This window comes from Hirundo rustica, chromosome 12, assembly GCF_015227805.2.
Source record: "Hirundo rustica isolate bHirRus1 chromosome 12, bHirRus1.pri.v3, whole genome shotgun sequence".
NCBI lineage: Eukaryota > Metazoa > Chordata > Aves > Passeriformes > Hirundinidae > Hirundo > Hirundo rustica.
The window spans coordinates 382097-403516 of NC_053461.1; the positions used below are offsets into that span (position 1 = coordinate 382097).

General features: G+C 47.7%; 1 protein-coding gene across 1 annotated transcript in view; it reads left to right on the forward strand.

The window, feature by feature from the left end:
* WNK2 (WNK lysine deficient protein kinase 2) overlaps nt 1-15354 on the forward strand; it is an 85147-nt gene extending 69793 nt beyond the window's left edge. The window contains exons 26-28 of the mRNA XM_058422272.1: nt 5267-5311; nt 6813-7066; nt 13035-15354. Coding sequence (XP_058278255.1) covers nt 5267-5311; nt 6813-7066; nt 13035-13376 — 641 coding nt within the window. The 3' untranslated portion in view covers nt 13377-15354. The remainder of the gene's footprint in view (nt 1-5266; nt 5312-6812; nt 7067-13034) is intronic.
* Nucleotides 15355-21420: the final 6066 nt, after the last annotated feature.

Sequence of the window (21420 nt, forward strand, 5' to 3'; positions counted from 1 at the left end):
AAAAGCATGTGTGGAAGATCTCATCATTTATTATATATAGCCTGATGGTAAATTTTACCCCGGACTTATCAAAGCTTTTGTATTTTATGTGATTTCTGTTGAAGTAATTTTATTTGCAATGTGGCAAATATACATGTCTGCTGTCCCGGTTCCAGCGACAACAAAACGAAATCCATCCTTCTGTAGACGAATGGTCTCTTTCACACATGTTTGGACTCTGAAGACATGCATGTAGCAAGCTGATACAATTCTAGAAGGTCACTGGAGGGTATAACTTCCATACAAGGGCTGTATTAACTCGATATACAGTACTGTTTATATCCACTCTATTTTCTTTAAGTTTTTTTCCCCCCGCTCTTTGCATGTGGAAATGCTGAGACAACGGTGCTCCAGCTAGTTCTTTCCAAATCTGTCCCAGGTGGGCTTTTCCCCATGCAGACACTTTAATTAGTTTAAGTGAGCGATTTTTTGATGAACTCATAAGCAGCAGGAAGATCTGGTTACTCTAAGGGAGAGTCCCATCAACTTTTTGTGTAAGCTGATCTGGCTGAAGCACTTGACTCAGTTTATTTTCTTATGACCTTATGTGACCTCAGAGATGAAGTCAATTAGCAGTTCATCAAAGCATAAATAAGTAAAAAGCAATATCAGATATTCAGATAATACTTGGAAATGGATTGCTAGGATCCAGGAGTTTTGACTCAAATAACTGTGCACCTTCTATTTGTACCCTATTTGTCTGACTTCTAAAGTAATTGGCAATTCCACCAAACGATATCAAGCTATTTAATGAAAAAAAAAATTAAGACTTTTTTTATCCAATTGTAGATGCTGCTTTTCTAGGCAAACGGATTTTGCTTGTACAATAAAGATATGTTGTGCTGAACAGGTACTATAGGCCACTTACATATAAACTTAGAAGGGCTGATAACGTTCTTGAGAAAGTGTTTGGTTAAATAACAATGGGCTTACAGTAGTATCAGATCTCCCCTTGGAGTTCTGCACTGCTCATTACTACCCAAGTAGGTCAGGTCAAAGGCACAAGACCACTCCAATACACTCCTCCTAATTTTGTGAATAAACAGTATTTTAAAAAAACAATCTCGATTTTGGGGGGGGGGGGGGTGGGGGGGTGGTGTTGGTTTTTTTGTTTTGTTTTTTTGGGGTTTTTTTGTTTGAGCTCCCTGAAAGCCCAAACACTCAGGTGACTGACGTTTACAGAATTTATTATCATGTAAGCTTGTAACGACTGGTGAAGTGATGAGACAATTTTGCATTTAGGGATTTTTTTTCTGTGAACCTGAGGGGAATTCTCAGCTCCCAAATGTTCCTGTTTGGTGTTGTAGCGGCCACAGTAATTTCTTCTTCTGCACATGTAATTCCCAAAAGTTCTTTCATTAATCTTCCATGGAATTACTGTTCAGTAGTATGCCAAAAGGCTGGGAGATGGCAGTTAAAAACCTGTGTATTAAAAATGTTTGGGCGCATGGATGTTGTGAATGAAACCAGGGGAATATTTAAATCCTTTGAATCGTGAAGTTTCCTGATGCCTAAATAACTCCGCGTGACGAATTGCATTCTGTTCTCAGCCCGTGTGCTCTCGGGCCCTGGGCGAGTGCTGGGGAGGTTTGGCCTCCCCTGTGCCTGGGTCCCGCCAGGAGATGGGCGCAGTTCAGAACGTGGCACTGCAGCCCCAGGTCACCCCTGAGGTCCCAGGCCCGAGAGCACAGCTGGGCTGCCGGGGGAGCCTCTCACCTGAGCTGTGGGCACGGCTGGTGGGGCAGGAGCCCATTCCAGCTGGTTTTCCTGGGGGCCCAGCTGGAGGGATGCGTGTGTGAGAGGAGGGCTGGGCTCTGTGCATTCCTGTCCTTCCCGAGGGCGGCTGGGGCTGGGACAGCGGCGTGCAGGACGGACAGCAGGATGTTCTGTGGAGCTGGGATCCAGAGCAGCCGTGGAAAAACAGGAGCCTCAGGAAAAACAGTGCTTGAGGAGGGCCGGGTTAGATGGGGCTTGGAGCAGCCTGGTCTGGTGGAAGGGGGTTGGAACAAGATGGGCTTTTAAGGTCCCTTCTAACGTAAACCATCCTTTGATTCTAGTATTTGAAGGTGATGATGTTGGCAATACCAGCTGTCTCGTGTCCCTTCCCCTCTGGAGGGGATGTCAGTGCCTGACACGGCAGGCAGGCAAAGCCAAGCATTTGGATTAGGTGCTGAGCATGTTTGCATCCATGCCCCATCACTGGAATGTCACAGGCCAGGCTGGACAGGGCTTGGAGCAGCCTGGGACAGTGGAAGGTGTCCCTGCCCATGGCTTTAAAAGTCCCTTTCAACCCAAACCATTGCAGGTAGGATTGCAGGTGTACAGGGCTGGGACATGGCTGTCCAGTGCCAGCAGCTCAGTGGCACCTCCAGACAGTTCAGAGTCCTGGGTCTGTTCTATAATTGAGGCTTCCCTGGCATTTTTTTGTTTGAGAGCTGTTGGGAAACGTGCTGCATTTTCAAAAAGGCTCTGAATCTGTATACTTGGTTAAGGAAAACCAGCTCTTTGGCAAGGCGGGATATGCCAGCAGGAGACCTGCTGCACTGGCAGAAAAGTTGGCAACAACTTTGAAAATAAATGTTCCAATGGATTAAAGACAATATCATAAGGATCTTGCTCTGGTTACAAGATCTGTCGGGCTCGAATGCTTTCACAGTGTTCTCCAGGACTTTTTGGTCTGTTGCCCATGTCCAATATTGACTTTACCTTTGTATGTTTCATGGAATAAAATATTTTTGATGGGCTTTGGCATAATTTTATGCTGAGTTCCTTTCCTGGGTTAAACTGCAAGAGTGCCTTAGGGAAGAGTTTCCAGTGATCATGAGTGGAATTTTCAAAGCTCCATTTGGCTTAGGCTTGGAATCTTGTGTAATGCAATTTTTGCCAGGTCTGTAGCAATTCATATACTGTATGTACATATACAGTTATGGAAATGGTCTAGCAGTTTATTGCCATTTCCATTTTTGTAGCTTTCCAACTTTTTGGCAGGTGTTAGTGCAAATATGGGACAGTGGATTTTTTATGTTCTCTAAGATATAATAGCTATTTAATTCCTCAGATAAGAGATCTGGAATTGGAGGTAAAACGCTCTGCTGAACTTTCGCAGTCTTACATTAAATCTTGATTACGATTCATCTCCTTAACTTTACAGTTCTTAAACACGTTAATTTTAGCAGTAATACAATTAATCTGGTGAATTAGATCTACTAAGTGAATTTTTAATTGAATTTGAGTTCATAACCAGCTGTGGCTGATGAGTGTCAGTCCCTGCCTGAGGCAGTCTTACCACTTAGGGAATGTTTCCCATCTCCCAGGCCCCACGCTGGAGGGGTGCTGCTGGCAGGAGCAGCTCTCCTGTGATCTTGTCCTCAGAGCTGACGCCCCTCCCGTGGGTGTTTCCTGAGAGCGTTGAGTATCGCCGCTCCGTCACTTCCCGGGCTCGGGTTTGGCACCTGGTGCTGGGAACCCGTGCCGGGTGTGCAGGAAGCAGAGCGCTGGTGATGAGGGGGTTTCAGGGGGTGCTGATGAGGGTGTTCCAGAGGTTGGCGATTAGGGGGGTTCAGGGGGTGGTGATTAAGGTGTTTTTACACGCATTTGAGCATGTACTGCAGTCAGCTGCCTGCTTTTATTTCTCGCAGGCAGGTGCTTTCCATTTGCATTCATATTGTGCTAAGAAGTGCCTGTTGCTGCAGGAAATAGGAAATAGCCTTCTAGGATTGCTGCCGTGGCCACTGCCATCGTGGGGACTTGCTTCCACTGTGGGAATTGGTAGCTAACTTTGGGATAGGCAAGGTAAGGTATATCTGAGGGAGAAGAGCGCCAAAGATGTAAGAATACAAGACAGATGGTTGAGTTGTGAATGTGACTGTTTGCTATCTGGGCTTTGAGATGAGAACTGAACTTGGTTATGGTTTTGTATTGTTGTAGTCATGTCCTCCTGATTTTCCCAGGGTAGAAAACTCTATGAACTATATGAAATAATAAGAAATTCTTTCAAAGCAGTCCTCTGTTCCCTATGCCACCCATATCTAAGCACAAACATCTCTTCTCCCTTACTTCCTCCCTCCCTTGTTTCTTTACTTTCTCTTCCTCAGTCTCTGACTGAAATCGCTTCCTTTTCCTCTGAAGACTCATTCAGGGCCTGTGTCAGCCTGGACCTGAAATCTCTGAGTTTAAAGCTGCATTTCTGGCACAGTAACAAAATGTTACACCAGTGTTTACTCTAGAGAAAAAGCACATCCATCCTCTATCTTACTTTTTTGCGCCAGTCTGATTTTGCTTATGGTTTCAAGTGCTTCCTCCCAATGAACTCTCCATAGCCCATGTCAGACACTCATCTCCCCCCATCCCATAACAATATTCTTCTTATCAAGTCCAAAATACCTTTCAGGAAATTTGGCACCCAAATAGCAACGGTGCCGATGTCTGGCAAGATCTGACAGTCGAGTCGGGGTCTCAGCACACTTCTGGCACTCTGCTATCAACAGACTGTAAAATCATAACGAAGGATGGAATGAGACAATAATGGAAAATCCACATAGTTTAGTTAAATTAAAACCCGGCTACCCTAATGGATTATTTTTCTGCACTTGGACAAGGCATAAGGGAAACTCATTCACAGTTTTGTTCAATTGAAGTTCAGAGTCTCACATTTAGACACAAATCCTACAAATAAACTATTTGGAAACAATTGGCCTCAGACCTGCAGAACAATGTATCTTTTTGGACTTGTAAAACAAGATTTTTAGGGTTGTTTTATGGTTTGTCTTTGCAGCCAGACTAGCTTGACTTGTTCCTGAAAGCATTTTTGGCCTCCAATCACAAACTAAATTGACATCATTTCCTGCATTAATAGGAAACAAATCAAAACCTTCTATTAGGAATCCAAGGCAATTTTGGGGAGAAAAAAAAAAAAAAAAAAAAAAAAATTAAAAACCAACCAAAAAAACCCCACCAAAACCACAAACAAATGCATCTTTAAGTCACGAGCCCTTGCTTTTGGCATGCTGTGGTACTTTCCAAAGCTTTTGAATGGCTGCACATTAAGGAAGGTTTGAGCTGTCCAGTTATTTAGGCTTCCTTTACTCACCTGAACTGCTGACTTTGTCTGTCCTTTCTTGCATAATAACTACTTTCTGATTGCTTAAAAGTACAGAAGCTTGTCCGTCCGATTTGTTGTGTCCAGTCTTACCTAATTCTGTGTGTCTTGTATTGTTTTACCTTGTAGGGTCCACCTTGAAACGACTATGTCTAGGCAAAGATCACAGTAGTAGTAACTATCCCGTTTTTGTTTCTCAGTATTTCCTTCATGGCATGGGATGTTCTTTGCTTTTTTATTATTCTTATTTTTTACTAAAAGCTAGTTGTTTAATAACTAGAGCTGATGCACTTATATGAAACTAGACTGTATATATTGTGATACTTTGAGAGTAATGCATGTGCTGTGGTGTCTTGGGAACCTCGCATGCTGCAAGAGAGTCGTGGTGTTCTGTGTGTGAGACCGTGCACGCATGCGGCCAGGAAACTGGGTCCAGTGTCTGTCTCTGAAATACACACCTTTATATGACTGCAGTTCTCTGCTGGAGGAATTGATGGCTTAAAGCCATCCCAGCCCCCTTGAGCTGCATGAAATATTAAACACCGATTGAAGAGCTTTCCTCTCAAAATCCTTACTTTTCTCACTTTTACCCCAAGTAAAGGAAAAGGAATTGAGCAGTATTCACTTAGAAGTGACGTTGCAGGTTGAATGCATGATCATTTAAAGGTTATTAATGTATTTTATATAACTGTAGGACTAATTAGTGTACTCTGTTTCATTGGCTGGTAACTGATTAACAGAGAAAATACTCAATGTTCATGTTGGCTTATATCATAATTTTACTACAGTTCTATGAACTTTTTGCTTGGAGAGATGGTCTTTATTTCCAATCTTTAGCTATCTCAAATATGTTAGCTGAGGAGTTACTTTATATTTTCGGCTTAGGTCAGATTCAGACTCCTTCAGTTGCAGTCTCCTGCTGAGCTTGCTGTGCCAGACTTGTAGTCACTAAGCAGAAAAAGGACAGATTTTTTTTTTTTTTTTACTAGTTCTTCTAGAAGGAAGTGAACATTCAGAATCAAACTTCTATCGATACTCTTCCTGACTGCTTTTATCTATACCAAAAGTTCTCTATCTTTGTCTCAAACAGTCATCCCACCTACTACAACCTGTCTCCTCTCTCTTCTATACTTTCATGGTGCTGATGTGGATCTTTCCCCAAAAATACTCAAAATAGCCATGTGACTAGTCCTGGCATCATTGAGAGAGGTGGTGGGCTCCCAGAGCCTTTGAGGCGCAGGAGCCAGCCCTGCCTGTAACCTCTATGACAATCACTTTTTTCCAGGAGGGCAGTAAACTTATGCAAGTAAAATAAATGGTAAACTAATTTTCTAAATGCTTGCACTGTTAGCAATGCATCCCACCTCCCTCTCCCTCATGGTAGTCTCTGAGGAGATGTTGTATGGGATGTCAGCTTTATGGGGGCTGCATTCCTGGCTTCACTCCCTGTCCCTAATTTCACCCAAGACAAATTAATGGCCAAGGTAACATGATGTGATAGAAAATGCAAACCCATTGGACTTGGACCATTTCTTTAAGCAAACTTGTTCTGCAGCCAGGAGGGGGAGGGTTAGATATCCAAAAAGCCAGCACTGGAGTGGCAGTAGGTGAGAAGGGGTTTGAGCTGCGGGGGTGAGGCAGAGACACCATTTCAGCTCTCTGTGTGATTTTCCAGGATCCTCGACCAACAGCCTGGTGACGTGTCCTGAGCCGCTCCCGCAGTCGCCGCTGCAGGTTCAGGCCAACAACAGTAACAACAAGAAAGGGACGTTCACTGACGACCTGCACAAGCTGGTGGACCAGTGGACGAGCAAAACTGTTGGAGCTACACAGACAAAACCTTCTTTAAACCAACTGAAGCAGAACCAAAAAAGGCAAGACATGGAGCCAAAGGCTAACCCCATGCAAACGCAGAATGAGACGTGTGGAGTAAGTGGCCCTCCTTGAAGGACATACCTTTTGCTATGTGTCTGACAGCCTTTGCAGAACTCAGATGTGGAGGAGGACATAGACTAAAATTACTCCAGATAAATATGCTTTCTATAAATGTCCAGCTCTTTTCATTCAGTGCTAAATCAATTCTTTTTAAAATTGTCCTTTGGAATAATCTTAAGCGATATATGGGTAGCAATATATATAAAAATATATATTTTTAAATTCCAAACCGCTTACTAACAGCGATACACAGCAATACTCCTACCGTTATCATCTGTTGCTCAACTTCAGCTTCAGCTATGACTAAAGTTTTTTTTCTGATGTTTAATATTGGCCTTCCTCAGAACAGGGGCTGGTGGCTCCATGGTTGGGAGCCACTGTTTGAGCGGAATTGGAGTGAGTCCTGTGCTGGGAGAGGGGACAGCTGGGGCTGTGCTGACCCTTGCTTGTTGGACAGCGCCATCCCCAGAAATGCTGTCAGTGTCCTGCAACAAACGGGGAATTGGGAAGCCCCCACTGGTCCCTCCTGTCCTCAGCAGCAGGACAAAGCCGTGTCAGGGGCGCTGTGTGTGCGTGCCATGCTGCTGAGGGCTGAGACAGAGGCAGCACAGCAGGGAGTGAGCACACATCCAGAACCCCAGTTCTGGCCCACCCTGGTTTGGGTTTCCAAACCTCTTCCTCCTCACAGCTGGAGGTTCTTTGACTAGTAATTTTTGCTGGGTTTGTTTTCTTGGAAAACTGCAAATTGAGCTAAAATAGAGGAAAATAACAGCAAGGAGCTCTTTTGTAATCTCCTAAAAGCAAAAGAACAAGATCTACATAGCAAACCACTGCCTTTTTGGGATGTAGAAGGAAAAAATCCTGTAGCAGCAGTAGGTCTGTAGCAGTTGGTGAGGTGAAATGTACCAAAGCAGGGTACATACTGATTTGGTACCTGCTGGTTCCTGAATGAGTAAATAATCCTTTTACTCAGCAATGCTTTAACCCCTCAGGATTAAGCAATGTCTACTTAAGGCACTAACAGTTTTCATAAAATAAGTCAGTGTTGGTAAACCCAAACTGAAGATTTCCATAAAGTGGTGGAGAGGGCACAGATTTTGTTAAGTCACTTCTTACTTCCTTTTGATGTGCTTTTTGCAGCATTTCGGTGTCTCTCCCCTGAGACCGCTGCAGAAGTTTGAAGTGTTTGATGTGGATATTTTGCCCACCAGTATCGCTGGAGAAACAAGTGGTTATTTTGCTTATTTAAATCACCTGTTAGTATCAATTTAGGGTTGATTTTACCTCCTACAGTCTTGGTGTCTCTGTCTCAAAGGCTGTGGAGAAGGCAGTGTGCCACTGTGAGAGCAGCAGGAATGTCCCTGTCTCAGTACACTGGTTCTTAGAGGGTTTGTGTCTTTCTCAACCATGGCAGTTGTTCCAGGGAATCAGCAGAGCTGACTGAAGTGTTTTGGAGGTGATTTAGACTGAAGTGTTTTGGAGGTGATTTAGACTGAAGTGTTTTGGAGGTGATTTAGTGAGAGCATGGAGATTCTGGGATTCCCTGTTCTTCATTTCATGTCATTCCTTGTTGTGTGGGGGAGTGGCATCAGCTGGAGCCCCGGTGGGTGGGACCTGGGGTGGTTTGGGGCACGGAGTCCTCCTGAGGACTGTGCTGGCTGCAGCAGAGATGCGAGGGCAGATGGCAAACACTGCTGGGGTCGTTTCTGCTGAGTGTTTTGGCCATGAAGGTGGCACAGGATGCTGCAGGTGGCAGGTGTGATACAGAAGAGTTTGACAAGGGTTGTTTTGGGAGTTCAGCATCGTTCAGCTGTTTGTACCCTCTGAAATTGACCCTAAAGGGGAAATTGGATTTGAGGGAGAAGAGGGCTGCGTGGTGTTGGGAGAGAAGTGGCCAAAGAGGAGGGAGGGAACAGCACGAGAGGACTCCCAGTGTGGACAGCTGGAGAAGTGACCTGTGTGTCAGTGTTGGAGGGATGAGCTCCATGGGGAGATGTTGCACCTGTGCTGAATCACAGCTGAGTCACCTGGAAAGACAAAAACAACTGGGGAAATCACATAAAGGATGGAAAAAATTGCTTTCCAAGAGAGCGGATCTGAAGCTCAGGCTGTACTTCTTCAGTTCATCTGGTAGCACCATCTTTTGTCACCTTTTGATCAAAAACGCCTTTGCACGAAAAGAATAAGGAGCACTAAGCAGATTTCCAGCCCATCAGAGAAGGTTATAATAAGGTTTTATGTTGGAAATAAAGGCTGGATAAGTAGGAAACAAGATGATTCTTATGCCTTTTGTGTTTGTTTTTTTTTTTTTTTTTTTTTTTAAACTGGATCAAACTAGTATGGAGCTGTTAGGGTGGGCTGTTTCACATGGGCTTAGTTTTGGGAAAAGCTGTTGGGTTTTTTTTTTTTTTTTTGGGAAAAGTGGTCCTATGTGATGGTCAGAAGTGAGGGGCTGGGGGTGTCAGGATTTGTACCTTCACTTCTGCATCTGCTGGGGGCTGTTGTAAAGAGAAGTGCCTCCCTAAAGGGTTTCATACAGGAGCAGGAGCGAAGGGAATGTCCCACAATGAAAAATCCATTATGCAATTTTTTTAAAAAAATGCATAAAATATTAATATACATTTAAACAGAAAAATACATTTTTTACTTTAAAATTTTCTGTTACTGTTTACCCATGTTATGAATATGCAGGGAAGTTGTGTGGCTGACTTGAAATCTTCTCTTTCTCCTTGGAACAGAGGGCTCACTTCCCTGAGTTCTCTTTTTTACTCAAAACTCCTTCTACCACCAGCAGCAAATAGTTTGCTGTGAATAAAATATATTATTTTTTAACTAAGGTGAGGGCTGTTCTTTAAGGCTAGAAATAGAAGAGAAACTGGTAGTGTGTTTAATAAGAGTGAGTGGTTCTGTTTTCATCCTCTGCCATCAGAAGTGTAGACAGCAATAATGTAATTGGGATGCAAAGGAAAACTCTATATTCTGCTTTGTTCCTATGGAAGTTGCAAGTCCTGGTTGATCATATTAGAAATCTGGGGGGGACCTTCCGGGGTCGGGGGGAAACCTTCATCCAGTTGTGTCACAGGAGCATTGAAGTGTTCCTTTTCAAATGGTTTTATGAAGCATGGAAAGGCAGGTAGATTCTCAGCAGCAGCAGTTTGAAATGCAGTAGGAAATATTGGAAAGAACTGAGATCAAACTGCCTGAGTGACTTCTCTTTGTGATCTTTGTGAAGATATGATGAAATAATCGTTTTTTGTAGGTAATTTTGGTTAGCATTAATCAAGGAATAAGCCTAGGAATGTGAGCTGCCTTCTGAATCTTGTGTACTTAAAGACACTATTAGGAGATGCCTGAGAATGAAGGGCTTGCCAAGAATGTTTTCTGTTCTCTGTTGCCTGGTAGAGCACAGGAAAAATTAAAACAAGTCCAAAGAACAGATTTGGGATATTTGAACGAGCCTAGTCTTTGTCTCGTGGGGTTTTTTCCATTTTTACCTGTGTTTTCCAGTATGATGTTCTGTGTATTCTTGTTTTCTAAATGAGTTTGTGTGATTATTTGGGGAAAGGATTATTTCGGGGACACGTACAGGTGCTCAGAGCAGAGGTGTGTCAGTGCAGGTGAGGAGGTGGCACGAGCAGAGGTGTGAGGGTGGCTGTCTCTGCTCAGTGGGTTCATTGCTAGGGCGGGGCAGCAGCACCCTGCCCTCCTGGAGCCCAGCCTCAGGACTGCCTGCAGGTCTGGTTCCTCGGCGCAGGGAGGGCTGGAAGGCGGCCAGAGGAGGCCATGGAGATGCCCTGAGGGCTCAGGCTGTGCGGTGGCTCGGGTGAGCCCTGCCCGTGGCTGCCTCGGGGTGCTGAGCGCTGCGCTGCGATCCCAGGATCGTCGCTGCCCGAATGAACCTGCTGCCCTCCGAACGGGACCAGCGCAGGGACTTGCGGGGTCCTGGCTTTCCTGGAGCGGGGAACTCCACAGCTTTGGGGCTGCTTTTCTGGCACGTGTTAACGTTGATGTTTCGTCGGCGCCTGCGTGCGGGAATTGATGGGATGTGTGAGCCTCCATCGGTGTTGTCATCAGAACTGGTTAAAAAGGTGATGGCTAAAAAAGGCCACACCCTAGAGGCTCCTACCCAGGGAAGGATGCAAGAGTCAGGTGCCATGGCTCTTAAAATGTGGATTTAGCTCACTCGAAGCATAGGAGGAAGGTGGAGGAAGCAAACTTAAACCATTAATGTGTGTTTGTCATGACTTTACCAGGTTTAATGTGTATGCGTAATGTTGGGTTTGGGGCATGACAATGTTTCCTGGTCACGCGTACGTAGCATTAAATGCAGCCACTGCTCTGCTGAGGAATTCAGCTGAGAAGGAAAAAGTTCCAAACTGGAGTGAGTCAGATTTCTCAGTACTTAAAAAGAGCTGAAAATAAGCTTTTTCAAATTAATTTTTAAAAAGGGCAAAAATGTCACCTCGCGTTTTCAGTGCCACTGAATTAATATAGTCCAACTCCTGGCCCTGCACAGGGCACCCCAACAGTCCCACACGTGCCTCAGAGCGTTGTCCAAAATGCAATACTTTCACAAACATCTGTTGGCATTCCTCACAGGTGCTTAGTTTGGTGGAAACCACCATTTTGAGGATGTTAATACAAGAATCTAATAACAGCTTACAGAGGTCTGCAGGTCTTAAAAACACATCCTTGGTTCCTGTTTCTTGTTCTTTGGTTTTTGTTAGTTTTGGTGGGGTTTTGTATATTATTGGTGTTATATTCATGGTCCTGAAGCATCTCTCTCAGTTCAACGTTCACCATCAGATTCAGGTGAGAATGGGAGACAGGGAAGTGAAGGGGAATATCAAATAGTTCTGCATGTTTCTAAAACTGCCCACGGAACAGAGGTTAATGCCCCAAAGCAGGACATCCTGGGGGATATTGCCATTTTTATTGTTAATTGAGGAGAGAGATTAAAATCAGAAACATGGAGTAAGCATCCCATGCCTTAAACATATATTAATTTTTTCTGCTGGTATTTCACCTTCGTACCAGTTTTATCAATTGAATGTGAAATATCACATTGATGGGAGACCCCCAGAATTAAATAAAACACTTTTTTCCTTATGCCACAAATAGGTGATGGTCTGGTGGGAACCCTGGCAGGGAGCTGTAAATCCTGTGACATGAAAAATGCCAATGAAACGCCGCAAACGTTTGGGGTAGCAGCAGTTCCCAGGGCATCCTGCAGGATGGAGTGTGCAGTTTGGGAAGCTCCACCATCCCATACTGAGGGAGGAGAGCTCTTTCTCTGCCCCTCACACACTGAATAATTGAAGGGGATGTTAACAGAATTTTAGAAAACCAGCTGGAATTGGTCCTGGCAGCCGATGAGGCAGAGCAGCCCTGCTGTGTCCTGGCTGGCTGTGCCGAGCCACCGCGAGCGGGCTCCTGCCACCGAGCCACCTCAGCTCCCGGGGCTGGCTGAAACAATTCTGTACAGAAAGAAGGGCTGGAGTTTTTAAAGCTCTTTTGGAGCTGGCTGTAAGGGCATGGGATGTGGGTGAATTCTGCTTTTAGCGAAGTTTATTTACTTTTATGCACAACAGATACTTGAGTTCCTTTGGACAGGTGAGGGTGTTTATTTTCACTTGTTTCATGATGCTTCCTGCCTTCTTAAAGAATGAGGTTATATTGAGGTAACTTTCCCCTCTGCCTCATATCAGCCTTTTCTATTAATTTCCAAATATTCTGTCTTAAAAAAAAAAAAAAAAAATCAAAACAACCCAACAACACCCAACCCCCCAAACAAAAGTATAAAAGGAAAGAAGAAATGAGCTGCAAAGAAAGCCCCAAGGACACGGTGGCACCCCCGTGCCTGTGCCCGCAGCTGCCCGGGGCCCGGCGCTGGGCCGGGATGCTGCTGGCACGGGGAGAGCAGCGCCCTGTAGCGACACTTGTTGTGTTTCTCTTTTTGTAGGTAAATTCGGTAAGGACAGGACCGGGGAGCAAGTGCCCCGTTCCGGTGGCTTGCCCCATGCCCACGGGATTAGCTCCTGGAGCTGCACCGTCCCTGCCCGTGCCCGGGCCCGCGCTGGCCGGCACGGTGACGCCGTACGTGATGCCCCTGTGTCAGTACGGAGCCGCCTTCCCTTCGCCCGTGTACGGGGTGCCGTGGCCGGGGCCGGCGGCGCAGCCGGGGCTTCTCCGAGGGCCCGGCATCGTGCGCTTCTCGCCGCTGGGCCGGACCTGCCTGCGCATGTACCCGGTGCCGCTGCAGCGCCCGGCGCGGCCCCACAGCCCGCGGCTGCGCATGACCTAGCGTGGGCACCGTGGGGCCACGGGGGACCCTTGCCACGGGGTGACCCTTGCCATGGGGTGGCCCTGCCACGGGGTGACCCTTGCCATGGGGTAACCTGCCGTGGGGTGACCCTGCCACGGGGAACCCTGCCATGGGATGGGGCCACAGGACCTTGCCACGGGTGACTGTGCCGTGGGTGACCCTGTCCACGGGTGGCTGTCCGTGGGTGACCCCGCGGCGGGTCGCGGTGGTTTGATGCCGTCACGTTGGAGTGTTTGCTGTGTACGTGCCGTGGGGTGCGTGGGACGAGGCGGGCACAGCCGTACCCTGCGTCAGCATCACTGTGAGGCGGCAGCACCACAGGTCGTTTGGCGTCACAGCGATATCTGCTTCTGTCCCGTTGCTGAAGACACTTTATTCCTTGTGTTCTGTTTCACACTTGCGATCCTTAACATCGTTGTACTTGAATTGATAATTAGCGAATTGTACTAACCCTGCAGGAGTTCAGTGCCTTGAATCTCAGCTTTCCAGTCCCAGCTGGAAAGAGATGTACAATTATTTGAAAGGTGTATTTTATTTACAATCTGCTTGTGAGCTGGAGGTCTTTTTATTTGCAAAGATATTGCAGGTTTAGCGTTGATATTCCTGATCAGCTTCATTCCGCTGTAAATGCTTTTGTTTTTATTCACGGCTTGAATTTTCATTTCTGAAGCTTTTAGAAGTAAGAATTGTGAGGTGAGGTTCGTTTGACATGTTTGTTTGATGCACTGATCTTAAAATTGTTGGTGTTTGTACAAGGAGTAGTGAAGTGCACATTGTAATGTAGGAGCATTTACAGAGTGATCCAAGGAAAGCGTATGCAAGGACAGAGAACAGCTTCAGGCAGCGCTCTCCGTTCTCCTTCCAGCCCGTGGTAAAGTCACTGTAGATGGTGGCTTGATTCTGTAACAGGCAGCAAATGCTGTTTTCCTCTGCAGCACACTGGATTTCGTTTCCTTTCCCTACGCGGGCTTATTATAATTTAGTTAAATCACGAGCTCGTGCATGTTCCGTAAGTGAAGGCAGGTGATGGGACTCGTGATGGTAGCAGAACGTATCTGCAGGTGGCCGTGAGCGCCGCGCCAGCAGAGCCCGGGGTCGGCCACTGAGCTTGAGGGCCGTGCCTGGTCCCTGGTGTGCCAGCTGTGTTCATGCTAAAACAGAAAAAAAATGTGAAGCTGTTCTTTTTCATATCTGACACTTCACCTTTGGAGTCTCACCGCCTTCTGTTGGGAATTTTTAATCTATTTATTTGTTTATTTATTTATCTTTATTTTTACCCGAGTTTGCGCTCCAGGTGGCACGGACACCTCTCTCCTGTTCCAAAGTTGCTTTTTGCCCATTTTACTGTGCGTAGAGCCTCCACCTGCACCTCAGTGTAAAGGCACAAGGTAACCACTAGAGCTGGTTTGCCATGGTAAGTCTCCTTCCCTCCCTGAGCGCTACGGGCAGCGTTACAGGCACAGGACCACGGTGTGGGCACACCCCACGGCCCCACAACCACCTTTTGTAACCCTCTGCCAGGGGGCAGAGACGTCCTGTGCTGCCAAGCTGTGAATTGTATAGTTCTGTTGTACTTCAAGCATTATACCTGTCTAAATTACTTTGTTTGTACCCTTTGAATATATTATTCCATCAATTCAGTTAGAATTGAATTTTATACACAATTATGCAGAGTCTTCTGCCTGGGCAAAATACTTACTGCAGTAAGAGATTTCTGTTCTCTGTACCATGTATCTTTAATTTGTTTGGGTTTTCTAGATTCATGTCTGTATGCTTCAAGAGCAAACACGGAAAATATGTTCTCACACCGGGTTCCCTTTGGCTCGCACCGAATCCTACAGTTTATGTCGCTATGCCTGTATAGTCCATCCCTTGTATACTGACAAAGTCAGTGGCACTAAGAGCCCCGAGAAATTGTATAGATTCAAAAGAAAAATAAACATTTTGTGCTTGAAAATGGTGTGAAAAACCCAGTGTTTTCCTAAAACATAGAAGAGCATCAATTTCCAGCTGTTCCAGGTAATTGTGTGTTTGTTTTCCAGGCTCATTCTTGTCCCTGGATTGTGTAGCAGGAGCAGAGGTGGTGCCTGCAGCAGTTTTTGGGTGCTCCCCACGTTCAGCAGTGCCCAGGGTGCGTGCTGGCACCTCGGGGGCACTGAGCCCTGAGCCTGGGCTGGGCTCTGCGGGCAGAGGGGCTGCAGCTGCTTCCTTGGAGCAGGCTCCGGGCTGCTGCTGCTCGTGAGGATGCTCAGTTTGGTAGGCGGGAAAGAGGCCCATGAACTCTCTCCTGAGCTGCAGAGCACTAGGGAAGCCCTTCTGAAGGATCCTGGCATCATTTCAGTGTGAGGAAGCTCCTGTTGCCAGCACCCTCTTGGCAGTCGCCATCGCTGGGTGAGGCTGCCGGAGAAAGGAGAGAGGGGCGTGCAGGTGTGACACTCCTGTTTGTGTCTCTCGTGTGGCTTTGCTGTCTGTGCTGCCCTCCTTGGGAAGTCTCTGGTGCCCGCCTGCCCCACGGTGGCTGCGTTGCATGGCTGTGCTCCCGGGACAGGCGGGGTGGCTGGGAGCAGGGCACGGGTGCAGCTTCCAGGGCCTCGGTGCGTGTGCACCTGCCTGTTGCACTGGGGCCAAGCAGGAGCTCAGAATGTGTTGCTGGCATTGCTGTACTTGTGATTTTTAATTTCCTGATGGCCCTCTTGGCTGCAGCTCTTCTGGCTGTTCGCTTCAAGCCTTGGGTTTTTTTGCCCTCAGCTGTGAGGATTTTGTCACAGGGTGCTTTGACCTCAGTGGCAATTAAGCAAATGACATGAGATTAAATTAAATGGAGCAACTTCTTGAGCAAAAGGTGAGCAAAGGAGTAAGACAGAACTGAGGGGGTCCATGCTGCACCAACAGAGTGGGGAAACTGCACCTAAAAACATCCCCTAGAGATCCCAGAACTGAACTCACTTTATTCCTGACTGAATATTGCTTCAACATGCAGCAAATGGGTCAAACCTGCCGGTAGAATTCCTGGTCATGCTGGTCCCAGTCCGGCATGTCCTGTAGCTCTGCCACCACTCAGCATTCCCAGCCAGCACTGTGCTGCAGGGACATGTGGGAAGTCAGCAGAGATGCTCAGCTTTAAATACCAGGTTTCAACGAGGGGGTTCACAGATCCCCTGATTTTCAGTACTTCAGTTACAGAAATTTAACACAAATCTTGAAAGAATGTTTAACCCCCAAGTCACTCACCAAGTAGTGGGAAAATCTTGCAGCTTTCAGTGTGGGAAAGCAGTGGAAGTTTGCCTGTGTGCCTTTCATTGGGCTTTCTGATTGCCTTGTGTTGTGGTGGAGTATCTTAATGCTCGACCACATCCTGCCTTCCCACTGCATTCCCTGAGCCTGCTTGGAGTAAGACTGGACGTGGAGAGGAGCTGCTGCCGCTGGCACTGCTCATCTGGCACACGGATGCAAAGCTGGGCACTGGAGATGGCAGGGAGGAACACTTCAGTGGTGTAAGGCTTTTGCAAATCTGGATTCAACCTCCCTGGCACAGATTTCACTCAAAAGAATGATGCAGCACTGGCCCTTGCTGTTTGTTTGCATGTTTAACTCTGGTCTCCATTCCGCAACTTTAGAGAGGGAATATTTTTTAAAATTCCTTTAGGGGAAAAAAAAAAAAAAATTCTTCAAGAAGTTCATTTAAAGAGGAAATGTTTCCCAGAGCAGCTCTGGCTGCTGCTGGATCCCTGGCAGTGCCCAAGGCCAGGTTGGACACTGGGCTTGGAGCAGCCTGGGACAGTGGAAGGTGTCCCTGCCCAGGACAGGGGGTGGAATGAGATGAGCTTTAAGGTTCCTTCCAACTCAAACCATTCTGGCACTCTGGGATTACTAAACCATTACTCCATATCTGTTGTTACAGTGCTCCATTCGTGCCTTCCACTTTTCTTTGAAATCCTTGACATCAGCTGGGGACAAGACAAGGGGCTGAATGGGTGAGCTGTGGCATTCTCTGTGCTCCTGCAGGGACACTTGGGTTGGGAACAGGGTGCTAAGAGACAGGATTCCTGAAATGAGCTGCTTCCTCCAGGGGCCGGCTTTGCCATTCAGTGTTTGTGGAAGGAAATCACCAGTACTTTGAATCATTAGTTTAAATTGGCTTTGCCAATGGTAGCTCTTTCCCTTTGAGCATTTTTCATGATCCCAGGGCATTACTGTCAGGTCTGGGAACACAGAGAATTTTTCCAGAGCAGCCCTGTGGATGTTTTGTTGCTCCGTGTCCATTTTGTTCGGTTTGAGCAAGAAAAGCATCTGTCCTCACACATGCCTTGGAAGTTGGCTTTGGGGAGTCGTAACCAGAAGTCTCCCTTCTGAAATTACTGTGACGTCAGTGTTGCTTTCCCTGACCTCCCCGCTCCCCCCAGCACCCCGCTGCAATGAACTGTTCAAGGCTTTTGGAGTGAGCTCGATGTTAATCATCAGGTGTCAGCTATTATGGAAAACCTCGCCTTGTGTTCTGCCTTGCTGCCAGCCACTTCCCCCCAGGTTTTCCGTGGATGCTGTTGAAAGTGTTGGCTCGGAGACAGTCACCCATGGAACAGTTTCTGACTGTGTGTCACCTACAGTAAGTTTCCTTGCCCTCCCCAGTTCTTTGTCTGCCCTCTGCCCTGATTTTGGGTGATTGCTGTGGGCAGTGTGGGCACGGTCTCTGCAGAGCGTGCGAGGGAGCTCACACTCTTGTTATCATGGGTGGATGAATGTCTGATATGGGACTGTTTATAAAACAGCAAAGCCATGATGGTGTGTTGTTTCTGGCTATGGTAATTTATCATGGACCGAGTCCTTGAGCAGCACCTCAGAGGTTCGTGGGGTCGGGCAGTGCCTGGCTGGTGCTTGGGCAGACTCAGCTTCAGTGGAGTTGTCTGGTGTGCTGATCTGTTATGATTTTATCCCTGACAGTCATTTTCCTGTCTGAATACCCCAGAAATGAACCAGTTTGTTGATCTGGTGGGAATTGTGCCGACTCACGTGTGTCAGTGCCTTTTGGCAGGGGCAGCACTTTTGGCTGTGGAGTGCTCCCTGTGGATTCAGCAGGACAGGGCTGCTCCCGCCCCAGCTGCGCTCCAGAAGTGCAGTGTAATGAGATGGATTTTAGGAGCTGTCAGGCTACAAATTCTGCTTTATGAAGGGATTTGCTGCTCAGAAGGGTTTGGATGTGCTGCACTGCTGACTCTGTGAGCACAGAGATCACTTCCACCTGGTTCAGGTGGAAGCCAGGCTCGGACCAGGAGGTGGCTGCTGTTGGGAATGATGTGATCCTCTCTGCTCTCTTCTCAGGGGTAGTTGTGTGCAATTAAGGCTGTTGCTGCATATGCTTGGATCTATATTTGATTATAAACTTCTCCCTTTAAATAATTTCCTCATGAGGAGTTTAGGCTGTGCATGGGTCGAGCCTTCAGTCTGACACACAAAGCTTTGGGAAGCTTTAGGGCTCACTTGGTCACTGTGGAGAAGCTGTTCATAGACAACGCCCTCTGATTTGATAAAGTATCTGTTACAGCAGTGAAATTCTCGTGACAAGCTCTTGGTTTTTCCAGATCTGGTGAGCAAGGAGCACTTGGATGAATTTCTTTGTGCAACAGGATGAATGCATGGTGAATATTGAGCACATCGTTGTAGTCACAAGGCAGAGGGGGAAATTAGGGTTGTTTTTTCCCCTCAGAAAGGAGCACATCCCTACACTTTGCCTTTCACGACTGAGGCACCACTTGAGCGCCAGCTACTGCACTGTGCCTTTTGAAGAGCTGGGCATGGTGAGAGCCTCTCCAGCCACTCTTCAGGGGACTTCTCTGGGCGTGTTGCAGTTTTTGTGAGGCGTTTAGGGCCCTGACACCTTGGAAAAGCTTAGGAGATTTAGAAAGAAATAGCCAGCTTCCAGTCCTTTGCAAATGGGGATTCTTCAGGTCTGACATAAAATAGCCCCAAAAAGTATTTACTCTTGTGTTGGTTTTTTTTTTCAATGACTTTGCAAATAAAGTAAACACTTCCTCAGGATTTCTAGCTGGTTTATCAGACTAGACAGACTGAATCTGGCCTCTTTGTCCCCGTTAGGCAGCAGCTACAGAGTGTGGCTACAGCTGCCCTTACCCCAGTTCTGCTGTCACCGAGCAAACTCCGGGGTAGCTGCGCTCCCCGACCCCTCCAGCACTGCTGCCCACGCAGCCTGGGAAAGCTCAGGCTGTGACTGTGCAGTCACAGGTGAGGTGGTTGTCCATGGCTGAGCACCTGTGGGGGTTGGTTTGAGGAGCCAAGGGCCTGGGGAGCTGGCTCTGCTCTGGGTGTCGTGGCTGACTTACTGCTGCCAGATGTTTTTTTCCCAGTTACCTGGAGATAGTTAATTTTCTCCTGTTTTCCTGGGTGAAACTCCATGCCAAATGCTGGTTGTCCACAGTGAGCAGGTGTCGGGGTGGATCCAGGCAGATCCTCAGAACTGACGTTGATCAGAAGCTCAGGGAGGAATCATGAGCAAGACATGATTTTCCTTCCCTCTGGAAGTCAGTTCTTCCCATGAACAGGCAGAGCAGGGAACACGGGAGGGAGGAAGTCGGGGTTGCATTTAGCGAGTGCACAGCCCAGACCGGAGAGAGCCAGCAGGAGCCGTGCCAGGCCCCGGCAGTGTCCGTGCCCTGCGCTGTCCCCGCGTCCCCTGCCTGCCCCAGGGACTCCCCGCATGAGCTCTGAGCTCCGGCACACCCGTCTGTGGCTGCCCCCCGGCACAGCGTGCACGTGTCTGTCTGTCTGTGTGTCTGTCTGTCTGTGCAGCCGTGTCGGGGTGCACGGCCCCAGCACGTCACACGAGGTGACCCCCTGTGCTGCTGCTGCCTCCGTGGTGTGCCGCTCTGGGCACCTCCCTTCCTTTTATCCTGCTCCTGCCCTTGCTGTGCCCCCCTTGTCTGTCCGAGCCCCTTCCCCGTGCTTTGCTCCTGCGGATGGATCCGTCCTGGGTGGGGCACGGCAGCCCGGTGGCCCCGCTGCAGGGAGGTCTCTTCCAGCCCAGCCCTTCGGGATCCCGTGAGCCGAGGCTTGGCTCGTTTCCGTGGCACGAGGGAGCCAAGCCTGCGGGCGTGGGGAGCCGGTGCCTGCCCTGGCAGCCCCGCGCTCCTCTGACACCCGCGCACGGTCACATCCGTCCCCCTCGTCCCCGTAAAGGGAGCCCAGCGCTGGCTGTCTCTGCTGCCTCTTCCCCCGCGGGAGCCGGAGCTCCGGTCTGAGGCCCCTGTGAGGTGCTGAGGTTCTGTTCAGCCACCACGAGCAATGGTTTCCACACCCGAGCTCTCGGCGCGGGCGCCCATCCTGCCCGTTTCCCTGTGGGGCCGGGAGCACGCTCTGGCAGCAGCGCCGCCCGCGTGCTGCAGCGCCCGGCTCACACGGCCCCTTTGGGTTTGGTTCGGGTTTTCCTAGGTGTGAAATCCACGTGTGGATTCTTTTCTTTTAGATTCTGAAAAGGAGACCGTCGGCGACTGACACGTGGCCCCCGCAGCTCCGGTGCCAAGCACGAGGCCCCGCCGCGGCCAGGGAGGAGGAAGAGGAGGATGGGAAATGATAAATGATTTACCGTGTGTGAGGAGTTCTGTGCCGTTCTGGTCCATTCAACGCTATTTTGTAACTTCTTTCTAATCATTTTTTTATTTATAGTTGGAAATACAAAAATGTTATGCAATAAAAAATAAAGGAGAATTATTTTGGGGGAAAAGGATTTTGTTCCAAATTGTTCCCTTCTGTTGTGAGCCAGGTTTCCGTGAGCGGCAGATGGAGAAGAGGGAGGAGGAGGAAGAGGAGGAGGCACTCCTTCAAATGCTTTTTGTTTCACACAGTTAATTGTCATTTAAGCAATTTTCCAAGTGATAAACTAGGCACGCGTACAAGAAAGATAAGTTCCAGTTCCATTTACATTTCTCACAGTTCTTTTTTAAAGATGAGATTCTATTTTAAATCCACTTAAATCAAGTAAAAAAACCTCTGGATCCCACACCAGAGAGTGAGT